The sequence below is a fragment of the Saprolegnia diclina genome (genome assembly GCF_000281045.1).
Source record: "Saprolegnia diclina VS20 unplaced genomic scaffold supercont1.27, whole genome shotgun sequence".
Lineage (NCBI taxonomy): Eukaryota > Oomycota > Saprolegniomycetes > Saprolegniales > Saprolegniaceae > Saprolegnia > Saprolegnia diclina.
The window spans coordinates 182,991-195,044 of record NW_008246094.1 but is presented as its reverse complement, the minus strand read 5'-3'; the positions used below and the strand labels follow the sequence as shown (position 1 = coordinate 195,044).

The window sequence follows — 12,054 nt, the reverse complement described above, 5'->3', positions numbered from 1 at the left end:
AAGGGCCTCCTCCTCGAAGACATTGAGCTTCTCTTCTCCAACGGGTCGGTCCGCGCCCAGAAGACTGTCGATATCGAGACGCCCAAGCGCGACGAAGCGTAAACTGCTCTCGCAAGAAGAGAGCAACAGCCACTGTGTCTGTACATTTAAACCGTATCGTATATTGAAGATAAATGAACAAACATTTACTCGATGATGACAACTTGTATACTCAAACACTTTGCGAATGTATGCGTTGTCTGATGCCCAGGACCAAACGACTGGCCAAGCTCAAGCGCGTCAGTTGACTGCTCAAAAAGAGAGCCGGCTAGATTGGCCGCTGTCCGCGGAGCTACGCAGTGCATACTACCTACTGTAGTTGAGCATGATGCACCGCCCAGCAAAGCAAGCTCACGGGTTCGGCGCACTCTGATGCAAGAGCTCAATCTGCGTTGTGCGTGGCAATGCGCCGATGCCATTTGTTGATAATCCACCAATGGCCTTGGCGTATTTTCCTCACCTCGCGTTTGATTGGCTATCTATTGCTTTTACGACCCAATCGTTGCACTCAGTCGACCACAACCAATCCTACTCGGTCATGTCTGCGCCGTCGTCGTCCAAGCGCCGCAAGGTCGAAGAGAAGCACCCGCTCGTGATCGACGCCCGTACGACCTCTATCGACGCGCTCTGCGTCACCGCCGTCTCATCATACACCGCGTAGCCATCGAGGGTGATGACGTCACCGACGCGCACGAGCTCGCGATGGACACGGGCCTCCACAGCTCGACCAAGGCCAAGCTCTTTTTCCAATGGCTCATTTACCCCGTGACGCTCGAGGTAACTCTCTATGCTACTGCTACGAAAAGGTGCTAGTCCTTTGCGTCAACAGGATTTTTACGCCAACTACTGGGAGCGCAAGCCGCTCGTGATCAAGCGCCACTTTGAGTCGTACTATGACGGGTGGTTCAGCCGCGACGAGATCGACCGCATGCTGCGCGAGCACACGCTCGAGTACGGCGAGGACATTGACTTGACGCGGTACCAGAACGACGTGCGCACGACGCTCAACCCGGATGGCGCGGCTAACCCGGCGACCGTCTGGAAGCACTTTGAGCAAGGCTGCTCGGTGCGCCTCTTGTGCCCACAAAAGTTCTCGGACCCGGTCTGGAAAATGCTCTCGATCCTCGAGGAAGAGTGGGGCTGCATGGCCGGCTCCAACACGTACCTCACGCCCAAGGGCACGCAGGTCCATCGCAAAATTCGCGTTTGAAAAAGAGGCATATCGTTTTGTGGTATCTAGGGGTTTGCGCCGCATTACGACGACATTGAAGCCTTCTTGCTGCAGGTCGAAGGCAAGAAGCAGTGGAAGGTCTACGCGCCATTGAGCGACGACGAGACGCTCCCGCGCACGTCGAGCCGCAACTTCAAGCAGGACGAGATTGGTAGCCCGATCGTCGACGTGCTCGTCGAGCAAGGCGACTTGATCTACTTCCCCCGCGGCTTTATCCACCAGGCGCAGAGCCCGGACGACGTACGTATTTTGCATATTTTCCCGTATTTTACGCTATTTAACGGGATTTTCATTTTGCGTAGGCCGACTCGCTGCACGTGACAGTGTCGACGGGGCAGCAAAACTGCTACGGCAACCTCCTCGAGACGCTCATGCCGCAGGTATGGTTTTGCGTTGCAGGTGCGATTTGTATCAACTTGAAACATAGGCTGTGACCAACGTGATTGCTCAAAACGTCGAGCTGCGCAAGTCGCTGCCGCGCGACTACCTCGGCTACATGGGTGCGATTCACTCGGACAAGACCGAAGACCCTCGCCGCGTTGCATTCCTTGCCGCGCTCAAGAAGAACCTCCGCGAGGTTTGTATCAACTTGATACTTGAGACGGGATTGAGAACCTCGTAGATTGTGACGGAAGCCATGGACATTGCGGACGCGGCGTGCGACCAAATGGCGCGCAACTTTCTCGTTGACCGTCTCCCGCCCTTGGTACGAACACGATGACGGAGGTGCGTCACTGATGCAATGGGATGGTAGCTCGAAGACGAGGAGGAAGACTGCACGGTCGAGGGCAGTCCGCGGCCAAAGATCAACGTCAACGCGCGCTTCAAGCTGCTGCGGTATGGCATTGCGCGCATGGCGATCGAGGACGGGAAGGCGGTCGTCTACCACTGCAAGGAAAACTCGCGCAAGCACCACGAGAACCCGCTCTCGCCGCTCGAGTTTGAGATCGACGACGCCGAGAGCATCGAGTACATCTTTGAGAGCTACCCGGCCTTCTTCCGCGTCGGCGACCTCCCGCACGAAGACCCGGCCGACCAGATCGGGCTTGTCAAAGCCCTCTACGAAGAAGGGCTGCTCATGTTTGAGAAGAACGAGTAACTCGATTGTCAAAGAGCCGTTGGCGCTTTTTCCATCTCGGGGTTTGACAAGAGATAGCGGGATGGCGACCGTCGGTGGCTACCACCAACGGGCAATCTACTGACATGTATATTTTTGCTACTACAGTGAACAGAAGTACAATGTATAGAGATCGAAGACTCCTATCTCTAGTTTCAACGATGTAAGACCGAACGTATACCGTCTGATATCATTGACATTAGAGATCACACGACGCACAACTCGTCGACACCCACACGGCGCTAGTCCGCTTCGCAATCTGGATGTCTGGTCCGCGGCCCCGCCGTCCAAAGCGCCGATGCGAGAGCGGCAGCCAAGTGTCAATAAGAAGTGACTTGGCGGCAGCACACTCAAATGGTCGGACGCTGAGGTTTGAACCGGCGCCAGTCCAACTGTGCGCTGTAGGAATACAATCAAATTTTGGAAGGACGATATATGTATATGTAGATACAGAAAACGACTAGGCAAGATTCGTCCAGAGCGCGCGCAGGGCGGCGCCGTCGCTCGCCGCGGCGGCATTGCGCACGGCTGACTGCAGCTCCGAGCACGCAAACGTATTTTTGAGCGCATCTTCAAACTCGGCCGACTTGGCGCCCGCGAGTGTAATGACGTCGTCCGGGAGCTCGGCGAGCGTTGCGACGTTGAGGCCATAACTCTTGGGGCAAATGCCGTCGGCGAGCTTGTAGAGGAAGACGACCTTGGCGTCGTTGTCCGGGTCGACCATGCAGTCCATGTGGCCGAGGCCGACGCGGTCGTTCTCAATGTACTCTTCGACGAGCGAATGGTAATGCGTCGCAAACATCGTCCGGCACCTATTTCGCGCCTCTTGATACCTTGATACATTTAAAAAAACGTACCCAATTCCGTGCAAGAGATGCTCGACGACAGCATATGCGATGGCCGTGCCGTCAAACGTCGAGGTACCGCGACCGAGCTCGTCCAAAATGACGAGCGAGTGGCGCGATGCGTGCCGGAGGATCGTCGCCGTCTCGGCGAGCTCGACAAAGAGCGTACTCTGGCCTGCGAGGATGCGGTCGGACGCGCCGAGCCGCGTGAAAATACGGTCGACCGGCGTCAGCGCGCACGACGTCGCGGGGACGTAGCAGCCCATCTGCGCCATGAGCACGAGGATGCAGTTTTGCCGAAGGAGCGTCGACTTGCCACCCATGTTGGGACCGCTGAGCAGCAGCATCGGCGTCGATCCGCTCAACGTCGTGTCGTTCGGGATAAAGTCGGGCACGGACGCCGCAATGCTCGGGTGCTTGCCGTCCACAATCTCGAGGAAGGGCCCGTCGGCGGCGGCGTTGACAAAGGTGGGGCGGACGTAGCCGTCGCTCTGGCCCGAGATGAGCGCGAGGCTAATGAGGCAGTCGAGCGTTGCGAGAGCGTGGACGGCAGCAAGCCACTTGGCGTAGTGCATATCAAAGGTCGCAAACATCTTGCGCGTCTGGTCTTTGAGTGCGTCTTCCTTGCGGTCTTCGGCGGCCATGAGGCGCCGCAGCAAGTCGCGGATCTCGGGCGTATGGAAGCGCTTGAAGCCCTTCTTCTTGCTCTTGAGCTCGTACGCCTTGGGTTGCTGCGACCCGATCGCCGACTCGGGCACTTCGAGCTGGAAGCGGTCTTCGCGCTTGGTGCCCCAATACACGATCGACTTGCATTTGAGCGCCTTGCGCTGCGCCTGCAGATACACATCGAGCTCGTCGAGCACCGTCGTCACCTCGTTGGCCGCGTCGTCATAGTCGGCGTCGACGCCAGCCTGCGGCTGGATCGTGCCGGACTGCAGTGCTTGGCGGTGGTCAAACGCTGCATCAAAGAAGGACAGAACCTCCGAGACATCCGGGTACGACTCGACCCACTCGGTCAGGACAGGCGCGGTGACCGCGTCCCGGAGCAACTCGACGACCCGGATCGCAGATTTGAAGCCGTTGAGCGCCGCGACAAAGTCCTTGATCTTGCGGACGTTGTAGGACGCAAGCTCGTACATGATAGCACGGCCGTCCGGGTGCGTTTGCGCGCGGTGTGCCGACCCCAGAGCGTGGATGCGTGACAAGAGGCGCTCGAGGTCCGGAAGGCTCTTGAGGATGCTCCGCACTTCACTTACGACGCTGTGGTGGAGCCCAATGAGGTCGGCGACCGCGTCCAGCCGCGCGTGGATCTCGTCGACGTGGCAGAGTGGCTTGAGCAGCCATTCTTCAAACCGCCGCTTCCCAAAGCCCGTGATCGTCTTGTCGAGCTGCTCCAGCACCGATCCTTGGCGTGTCCCGTTGTAGTTGTTGCGCAAGAGCTCGAGGTTGGAGATCGTATGGCCGTCGAGTACCACGTAGCGCTGCGTGAGCTCGCTTGAGGCATCCGGCGGCGTGTACGTCGCAAACTGCCCGAGCGAGAGAAGCTCGTGGTCGATCAAGCTCCGGCGAAGGTTCCAGACGCACCCGCCGAGCGCGCCAATCGCCAGCGCCTTGTCAGCCTTGACCGTCCCGTCCGAGTCGATGCACGCCAAGAGCACACTGGGCCAGGCCTCGGCCGCAAAATACGCAGCCGACTTGAGCTCCCGCACCGTGCGGGTCGCATCCCACATCTCGGCGCCGGCCTTGAGCTCCGTGCGGACGCACGTCGACGTGGCAAGGCCGTGGTTGAGCACCGCCTTCGTCTCCTTCGAGAGCCCGTGGCGCTCGTGGACGATCTCGGCAATGTGAAACTGCGCCAAGACAGTACGCAGCCGGTCGCGCTGCCGCGTGTCATCAAACTGCCCGAGGACAAACGCCCCAGTGGTGCAGTCGACGAGACAAAGGCCATACGACGTCTCTTCCTCTTTCAACGCGAGGAGGTACGACGCAACGCCCGTCCGGAGCACCGGCGTCGACCCATCGAGGAAGCTGATCGTGTTCGTGCCCGGCGACAAGAGCGAGCAGACCTCGCGGCGCACGACCTTGGACTTGGTGCCCCGGGCTTTGAGCATCTCGGGCGTCTCGGTCTGCTCGACGCGCGCGACGCGGTACCCGCGCGCCACGAGTTGCGACGAGTACTTGGCATAGGCCTTCTCGGGGAAGCCCGAATGCGCCTTCTCGCCCTTCATGTAGTTGAGCTGGAGCTCCTTGAAGCCAATGTCGGCGTCCATATGGAAGAGCTCGTAAAACTTGCCGACTTTGAAGAAGAGGACCGTGTCCATGTTCTCGCGCTTGACCGCCCACCACTGCTGCATGGCCGGCGTCTCCTTGCTCAAGAACGTCTCGGGGAGGTAGAGAGTCCGGTCGTCGTACTCGGGGTCGGATGGCTTGCGCTTTTTCATGTCCATGCGCTCGGCGTGGAGCCATGGCCACGCGTCGTGCTGGCGGAGCGTGCCACCGCTGCCCGCCGGCGGTGTCTCCTTCGTCGGCGCTTTGGCCGCTTTCAGAGGCGCTTTCTTGGTCACTGGCGACTTGGTTTTTGCCTTCTTCTGGATGGGCTTGACGTCTTCTTCGCTCTCGCTGGCGAGGCTGACGCTGCCGTCGTCGCTCTCGACCATGACCACGTCCTTGGGCTCTTTCCACTCGTCTTCCTCGTCGTCGTCTGAGATGGCGATCGCTTTGGACTGCGGCTTGGTGAGGCGCTTGCGCTTCTTGGTGAGCGGCTCGTCGTCGTCCGCGTCGTCGTCCGAGCTCGAGCCAAGGACGTCCTTGTACGATTTCTGCGGCTTGGCTCGTGGCGTGAGCTCGACCCGTGGCATGCTTGCTTCCGCCTTTGCCGGAGTTGTCTTGGCTGGCGTCGTCTTGGCCGGCGTCGTCTTGGCTGGCGTCGTCTTGGCCGGCGTCGTCTTGGCTGGCGTCGTCTTGGCCACAGGTGACTTGGCCGGCGTCGACTTGGCCGGTGTGGCCTTGGCGGCCGAGGGCTTGGCCGCCGGCGCCTTCTTCGCCGACGTCGCAGGTGTTCCTTCCTTGGCGTCGCCGCCCGTCGGTGGCTTCTTGGCCGGCGGCGAGAAGAAGCTCAGGAGCGATTGCTGCTTCATCCTGAAACCAAAAGTTCCCTCCACAATGGGCACGCCAAGATTGCACGCGATTTGATTGGTCAAATATCCAGCATTCTGAGCCAATCCACGTCCTTCGCGCGGCGGATCTTCAATGGCCCCAAGTAGTTTCTGGCTCGCCATCGACACATGAGCTCCAACAAGCTACTTCACGACTACGACTCGACTAGACCTACAACTGTAAAAACGACTAGAACGAACGAGTCGCGCGATTCTAGTCCATGTCAAGAACTACTTGGTAGCAAAAAGCGCCGGATGTCAACGTGAGCCAAAGTGCAATCTCACACTAGTACCTCGACGCCAGGACACGCTGCCACCTGCTCGCCGCCCGTCGAGCGTTGGCGCCAGAGGAACATCCGTTGTCGCTGTCTCCCGCCCGGTGATTGGGCGTTGTACTGCGTGTATATCTAATGCTTTAAATAACTCGAATCTTCCGAGTCGACGACCGCCACAGTGTAGAAGATGCTGCACTTTGACGAGCTCCACGTGCTCGAGCATGGCCTCGGCGCCAGTAGCCAAGTGACGTCGCTCGCGTCACGGCTCTACGAATGGCTTCCATCGTCGCGCTGGTTGTCCGTACTGTATGCGTCGTCGACATTAACGCCCATCGTGCTCTCGGAGGAGTTTGTGAGCTTCTTCTCGATGGACCGCGCGTTCCGCCGCACCACTGTGACGCTGGATCAGCCCAACCACTGCATCTATAACGGCGCCAAGGCCATGGCGCTGCGCAACATCAGCGCTGTCATTCCTATGTACGCGCGCTACCAGTCGCCAGCGTACACGCTGCTGCTGCAGGACGCGGCGACGCTGCAGTCGTGGACGCTTGGCTTTACGGCCGAGGTGGACTTTACACGCTGGCTCGACGATCTCACGCGCGTGCTCACCGAGACGGGCTGCGACGCGTGCACCGTGCGCCCGCTCATTGAGCTCATCGCGCCGTCCGAGACCGTCACGCTGCGATAACCTCTTAGGCTCGGTAATAACCATGTCATATAGTATAGATAAACCTGGCTAGTTGCTAGTCGTACGGTATGCACGCTGCGAGACCGAAGGCAGCCATGGTGGCATCCTTCGGGTCCGCGTGAAGAAGAAGGGACTGCGCCTGCCCCGCTGACGTACCTACATGTACTCGCAGCGGATGCGGCGGACGAGACATCGCGCCTTGGGCCACGGGGCGAGGACTCGCAGCGTAGACGGGCGCATGACGCGTCCACGGTCCACGACATTGCGCAAGAGCAAGTATCGTAATGCTGGTACGAATGACATGTTGTGCATATGGGCTAGCGGATCGCAGACGAGTTGCCGTGTCTCGGAGGCAGCGTGGAGCGTACTAGTACGTCGTCGGGTCCATGATGGAGAGGACAACAGGACAGGAAGGAGGACGAGCCGTCGTAGGTCCCTCGCGGTCGTGAGTGTCGAGGCAACGCAAGACCGCGAAGAGAACACGAGGGCAAATCGGTACATTTGAGTAAGCCTCGTGTTTTGTCATCGCAAGTTTATTAGAAGGTTACCGGCCTTCCGACACACTCAGCCGCAGCACCGAGCCTTGAGATTTAGTTGGCGACGCCGCCGCCCGACTTGAGGCGGAGCTGGGCGTTGCGCTTGCGCGAGATCTTGGCAGGCGCAGCGTCCTCAGCCTTGGCGACGTTCTCCTTCTTCTCCGTCAAGATGAGCTCGATGTGGGCAGGGTTCGACATGTACGGGCCAATGCGACCGTGGGCACGGTACGTGCGGCGGCGCTGCTTGATCGCGGCGTTGGCCTGCGTGTGGGCAATGTAGAGCTTGTCCGTGTCGAGGCCCTTGAGCTCGGCGTTGGCTTCGGCGTTCTTGACCAAGTCGAGGATGATCTTGGTCGCCTTCTGGGGCCAGCGGCACTTGTCGCCCGGCGCGTTCAGGGTCTTGCCCTGGGCGTGGCGGCCGACACCGCCCGTGAACTTGGTGAACGGCACAGCGGCCTTCTTCTCCAAGACGGCTTCAAGGAACTTCTTGGCCTTACCGACCGGGAGGCCCTTGATCGTGTGGCACACTTCGCGGCAGTGCTTGAAGTGCACGCGGAGGTGGCTGCCACGGCTCTTGGCCGAGCGCGACTGGTCTTCCGGTTCTTGGCTGTACGAAGGCATCTTACTATTGCGATGTTAAGTTGCGATTGGTACCAAGTTGCCATGCGAGCCCGCCAACCCTCTCCGCCAACCAACCACCAATCTCACAGCCCTAGTCACCACCCGTCTCGCCCAATCACCACCCGGCATTGTAAGCGCCAGTGAAAACCCTCCTTCACGCTGATTGGACCAAATGCAACCAATACAAACACCAAGACATTGACGTTGGCTTGACACACGCAACTTGACGACGCCCAAGCATGGACGGTATCGGTCCACCGCCGACGGCCGCCCGGCAACCGCCACGTATGGCCGATAGTACCGTGCGTATACAAGGGAATACCATGGTAAACACCGCCGCGCATGGTGTACGTTTGCACGTAGGGTGTGTGGAACGCGGAAAAGTTGCGTGCAACTAGCCGTGTCAATGAACCCGCCACGTTGGATCTTCCACGGAGCATCCTGCAACGTGGTGCTCGGCGCGCAACGTTTGCCTCTGCCCAAGCAGCACGAGCAGCTCGGTGTCGCATGCCCGCCGTGTCTGCAGGTGTGCGCTATAGCTTCTTCGCCATCCCTGGACAGCTAGCAAGCGGCGACGCCGGCATCTAGGACAAGCCAGAGGTCGGGTCTCTCGAAGTGGCTTGCTCAAATGGCTTTTTACATCATACTAGATCCTAAGTCACGCAACGCAGCTGCCGCGCAATGCGCTCATCGCTTCTCACGCTCTAATTCTCAGAGAAGCCCAATGTGTCGCGACGAAGCCGTCCGGTTTCGGAGCGGATCCTCTCGGGTCCTACGTCATCGCATGGCATTTCACATCGCTCGGGGTACCAAGTATGGACGCAAAGGAAGCGCAACGCTTGTGGCTGGCCGCGGGTCTTCCGCCCGACGCGCTATCGCGGCTGTACCTCTCGGGCCCACCCCGCTTTGCCAGCGCTTTTCGCCTCTCGAGCGCCGCGTCCATCTCGATCGGTCTCGCGTCGCTCGCAGCCGCCGAGATCCACCATCTCCGCACCGGCGCAAGCCGCTCGAGCGTCACCGTCGATGCGCAGGATGCGTGCGCCGAGTTTCTCTCCCATGCCGTGTACAAGCCCGACGTGACGCGCCCGGCGCCCGGTGTGTGGGACCCGCTCTCGGGCCTCTACGCCACGAACGACGGCTACGTCCGGCTGCACGCCAACTTTCCCCATCACCGCGACGGCCTCTTGGGCCTCTTGGGCTTGCCGCTGAACGCCGGTCGCAAGAACGTCGAGATGGCGTTGGCGGCGTGGCAGGCAGAGCCATTCGAGGCGCTTGCGTCCGAGCGCGGTCTGTGCGCCGCGGCGTATCGGACGTCGGACGCGTGGCAGGCGCACCCGATGGCGTCGCACCTCGATGCCACGTACGCGGCCAATGGTCACGTGCCATGGCGCGTGCAACAACACAAAGCCGCGGCAACTCGAACCACGCACCGCCCTGTCTGGTCACATAGTGGGACGACAAATTGCCTCTCGGGGGTGCGGGTGCTCTGCTTGACGCGGGTTCTCGCGGGTCCGATCGCGGGGCGGACCCTTGCGTCGCACGGGGCCGATGTGCTCTGGGTGACATCGCCACAGCTGCCGAGTTTGCCGTCGATTGATGGCGACACGTCGCGCGGGAAGCGCACGATCCAGCTCGACTTGACGACGGCGAAGGATGCCTCGGTCCTCCAAGACCTTGTGGCCTCGGCCGACGTCTTCCTCGACGCGTACCGCCCCGGCGCGCTCGCTGCAAAAGGCTTTGGCGCCGACGATCTCTTTGCCCTGAATGCGCACTTGGTGCTTGGGCGATGCTCGGCGTACGGGGCCGACGGCCCGTGGGGCGGCAAGCGCGGTTTTGACAGCCTTCTCCAGACCGCCACCGGCATCAACGCTGACGAAGCCGCAGCATTTGGCGAGTCGGCGCCACGGGCGCTGCCGACGCAAGGCCTCGACCACGCGACGGGCCATCTACTAGCTTTTGGCGTCCTCTCGGCGCTCCACGCGCAGCTCCACGGCGCGGGCGGCAGCGTCGTCGACGTGTCGTTGGCGTGGACGGCGGCGTGGCTGCGGTCGCTCGGCGCAGGCGACACGACCGCGGCCGGGTTGACACCGGACGAAATGGCCGCGGCGACCGAGCGCGTGCACCTACCAACTGGCATCACGGCGCAATTCGCCAAGCGGGCGCCTCAGATGACGCCAGCACCGAGCTTTGGCCAAAAGTACCCGACAAGCCTTGCGCACGATGAGCCTGTGTGGCTCGTGCGTGGCTAACAAAAGCATCTCTACCTACACCGCCTTAGCGCCTTAGTCTCGCTTCACGGCTCCTGCGGTCAACGACAGACTCGATACTGTGGCGTACAAGTGCAGATACTAGGATCGAAGCGACTCGGACGGATCATATGCAGCGCAGCGTACGGAAGACAGTCGGTTGGTCGGCTGCAAGCGGCCAAGATGGGGCGCCGGCGCCATATTGCGATCTTACCGGTGTCATCCGGATACGCAGCAGCGGCCGTTCCCGCCAGTGCAGAACGAGTGGGGGAATGGTGACCTCGAAGGAGCTCAAGGCAACGCTGCGCCGGATCCTTCCGAGCATGGACGCGGACGTGAGTGTGGCCACGCTCATGAAGGTGCTCGAGACCGAGATGGACGTGATGGACGCCGACGAGCGCAAGGCCGTCAAGACAATGGTCAAGAGCATCGCGCCCGACATGCTGCATCTCTGCAAGGGTGCTGCCTCGCCACCCGCCAGCGACAACGAAGATGACGACGTTCCGCCGCGGAAGAAGTCGGTCGCCAAGAAGACAGTGGCCAAGAAGACGGCGGCCAAGACGGCCAAGCGTGTCGTGCAAGACTCGGACGACGAGGCCAGTGGCAGCCAAGGCGAGCCAGAGCCGTCCGAAGACAGCGACGTCTCGGACGCACCGCCCTCGAAACCCAGCAAACACCGAGTCCTTGCCAGCGAGAGTGACGACAGCGACAGTGCAACGCCCGTCAAGAAACCCGCCACGAAGAAGCGTGCCAAGGGTCGCCGGGCCGCGTCTTCGGACGATGAGTCGTCGCCCGCGCCCAAGAAGCGCAAGACGGCAGTCGCCAAGAAGCCCACCGCCGATGCTGGGTGGGCCTCGGACGGTCTCGAGCAGCTCAAGCTCCTTGCCCGCACCGCCGGCGTCCTCGCGTACGTATCGCTGCCAATAGCATGTTGAACGCATCGTCGTCGGTAGGCCGGCCATCTACAAGAAGATTCGAGAGGCGCCGAGCCTCGACGCCGCCGAAGACATTGTGCGAGACCGCTTGGTAGCGGCCAACGTGCGCTGGCAAGGGCGGTACCCTGGCAAGCACGACGTGGCCGCCATGAAGCGCAAGCGCGACCTGGCGCGGGAGTTAGACGGGATGGACACGAGCTTGATCATTGACGAAGGGCCGCGCCGGCCGCGCCGCGAATACGTCGAGCCACCGAGAAAAGCCGCCTTGTCGCTGGGCGACGACGTGCCTCCGCTCATGGGCACGGACGAGAGCGACGGCAGCAGCTCCGAAGCGTCCTTTACGCTCCATGACGACGACGACGACGA

The 12,054-nt window shown here is 60.9% G+C and overlaps 7 protein-coding genes across 7 annotated transcripts in view; 5 read left to right on the top strand and 2 right to left on the bottom strand.

Annotated features, from left to right (window-relative positions):
• Positions 1 to 225, top strand: part of SDRG_08749 (hypothetical protein) — a 1,287-nt gene extending 1,062 nt beyond the window's left edge. The window contains exon 2 of the mRNA XM_008614646.1: positions 4 to 225. Within this exon, the coding sequence (XP_008612868.1) occupies positions 4 to 102 (99 nt within the window). The 3' untranslated portion in view covers positions 103 to 225. The remainder of the gene's footprint in view (positions 1 to 3) is intronic.
• Positions 226 to 540: 315 nt separating this feature from the next.
• Positions 541 to 2,403, top strand: SDRG_08748 (hypothetical protein). The gene is made up of 8 exons (XM_008614645.1): positions 541 to 644; positions 701 to 816; positions 869 to 1,225; positions 1,280 to 1,510; positions 1,573 to 1,650; positions 1,698 to 1,847; positions 1,893 to 1,976; positions 2,025 to 2,403. Exons 1-8 carry the CDS (start codon positions 578 to 580, stop codon positions 2,367 to 2,369), a joined length of 1,428 nt encoding a protein of 475 aa, XP_008612867.1. The 5' UTR covers positions 541 to 577; the 3' UTR covers positions 2,370 to 2,403.
• A 398-nt stretch (positions 2,404 to 2,801) lies between these two features.
• Positions 2,802 to 6,665, bottom strand: SDRG_08747 (hypothetical protein). Its single transcript, XM_008614644.1, has 2 exons — positions 3,245 to 6,665; positions 2,802 to 3,199 (listed from the first exon to the last, which is right to left on the bottom strand). Exons 1-2 carry the CDS (start codon positions 6,508 to 6,510, stop codon positions 2,848 to 2,850), a joined length of 3,618 nt encoding a protein of 1,205 aa, XP_008612866.1. The 5' UTR covers positions 6,511 to 6,665; the 3' UTR covers positions 2,802 to 2,847.
• A 184-nt stretch (positions 6,666 to 6,849) lies between these two features.
• On the top strand, positions 6,850 to 7,501 carry SDRG_08746 (hypothetical protein; the record flags this gene model as incomplete). The annotated part of the gene is made up of 2 exons (XM_008614643.1): positions 6,850 to 7,335; positions 7,403 to 7,501. 2 exons carry the CDS (start codon positions 6,850 to 6,852, stop codon positions 7,499 to 7,501), a joined length of 585 nt encoding a protein of 194 aa, XP_008612865.1.
• Positions 7,502 to 7,703: 202 nt separating this feature from the next.
• Positions 7,704 to 8,582, bottom strand: SDRG_08745 (50S ribosomal protein L22). The gene has a single exon (XM_008614642.1). The coding sequence runs from the start codon at positions 8,505 to 8,507 to the stop codon at positions 7,941 to 7,943; it is 567 nt and encodes a 188-aa protein (XP_008612864.1). The 5' UTR covers positions 8,508 to 8,582; the 3' UTR covers positions 7,704 to 7,940.
• Positions 8,583 to 9,322: 740 nt separating this feature from the next.
• On the top strand, positions 9,323 to 10,756 carry SDRG_08744 (hypothetical protein; the record flags this gene model as incomplete). Its single annotated transcript, XM_008614641.1, has 1 exon — positions 9,323 to 10,756. The coding sequence occupies one exon, from the start codon at positions 9,323 to 9,325 to the stop codon at positions 10,754 to 10,756; it is 1,434 nt and encodes a 477-aa protein (XP_008612863.1).
• A 269-nt stretch (positions 10,757 to 11,025) lies between these two features.
• On the top strand, positions 11,026 to 12,039 carry SDRG_08743 (hypothetical protein; the record flags this gene model as incomplete). Its single annotated transcript, XM_008614640.1, has 3 exons — positions 11,026 to 11,660; positions 11,707 to 11,971; positions 12,010 to 12,039. 3 exons carry the CDS (start codon positions 11,026 to 11,028, stop codon positions 12,037 to 12,039), a joined length of 930 nt encoding a protein of 309 aa, XP_008612862.1.
• Between the last annotated feature and the right edge of the window lie 15 nt (positions 12,040 to 12,054).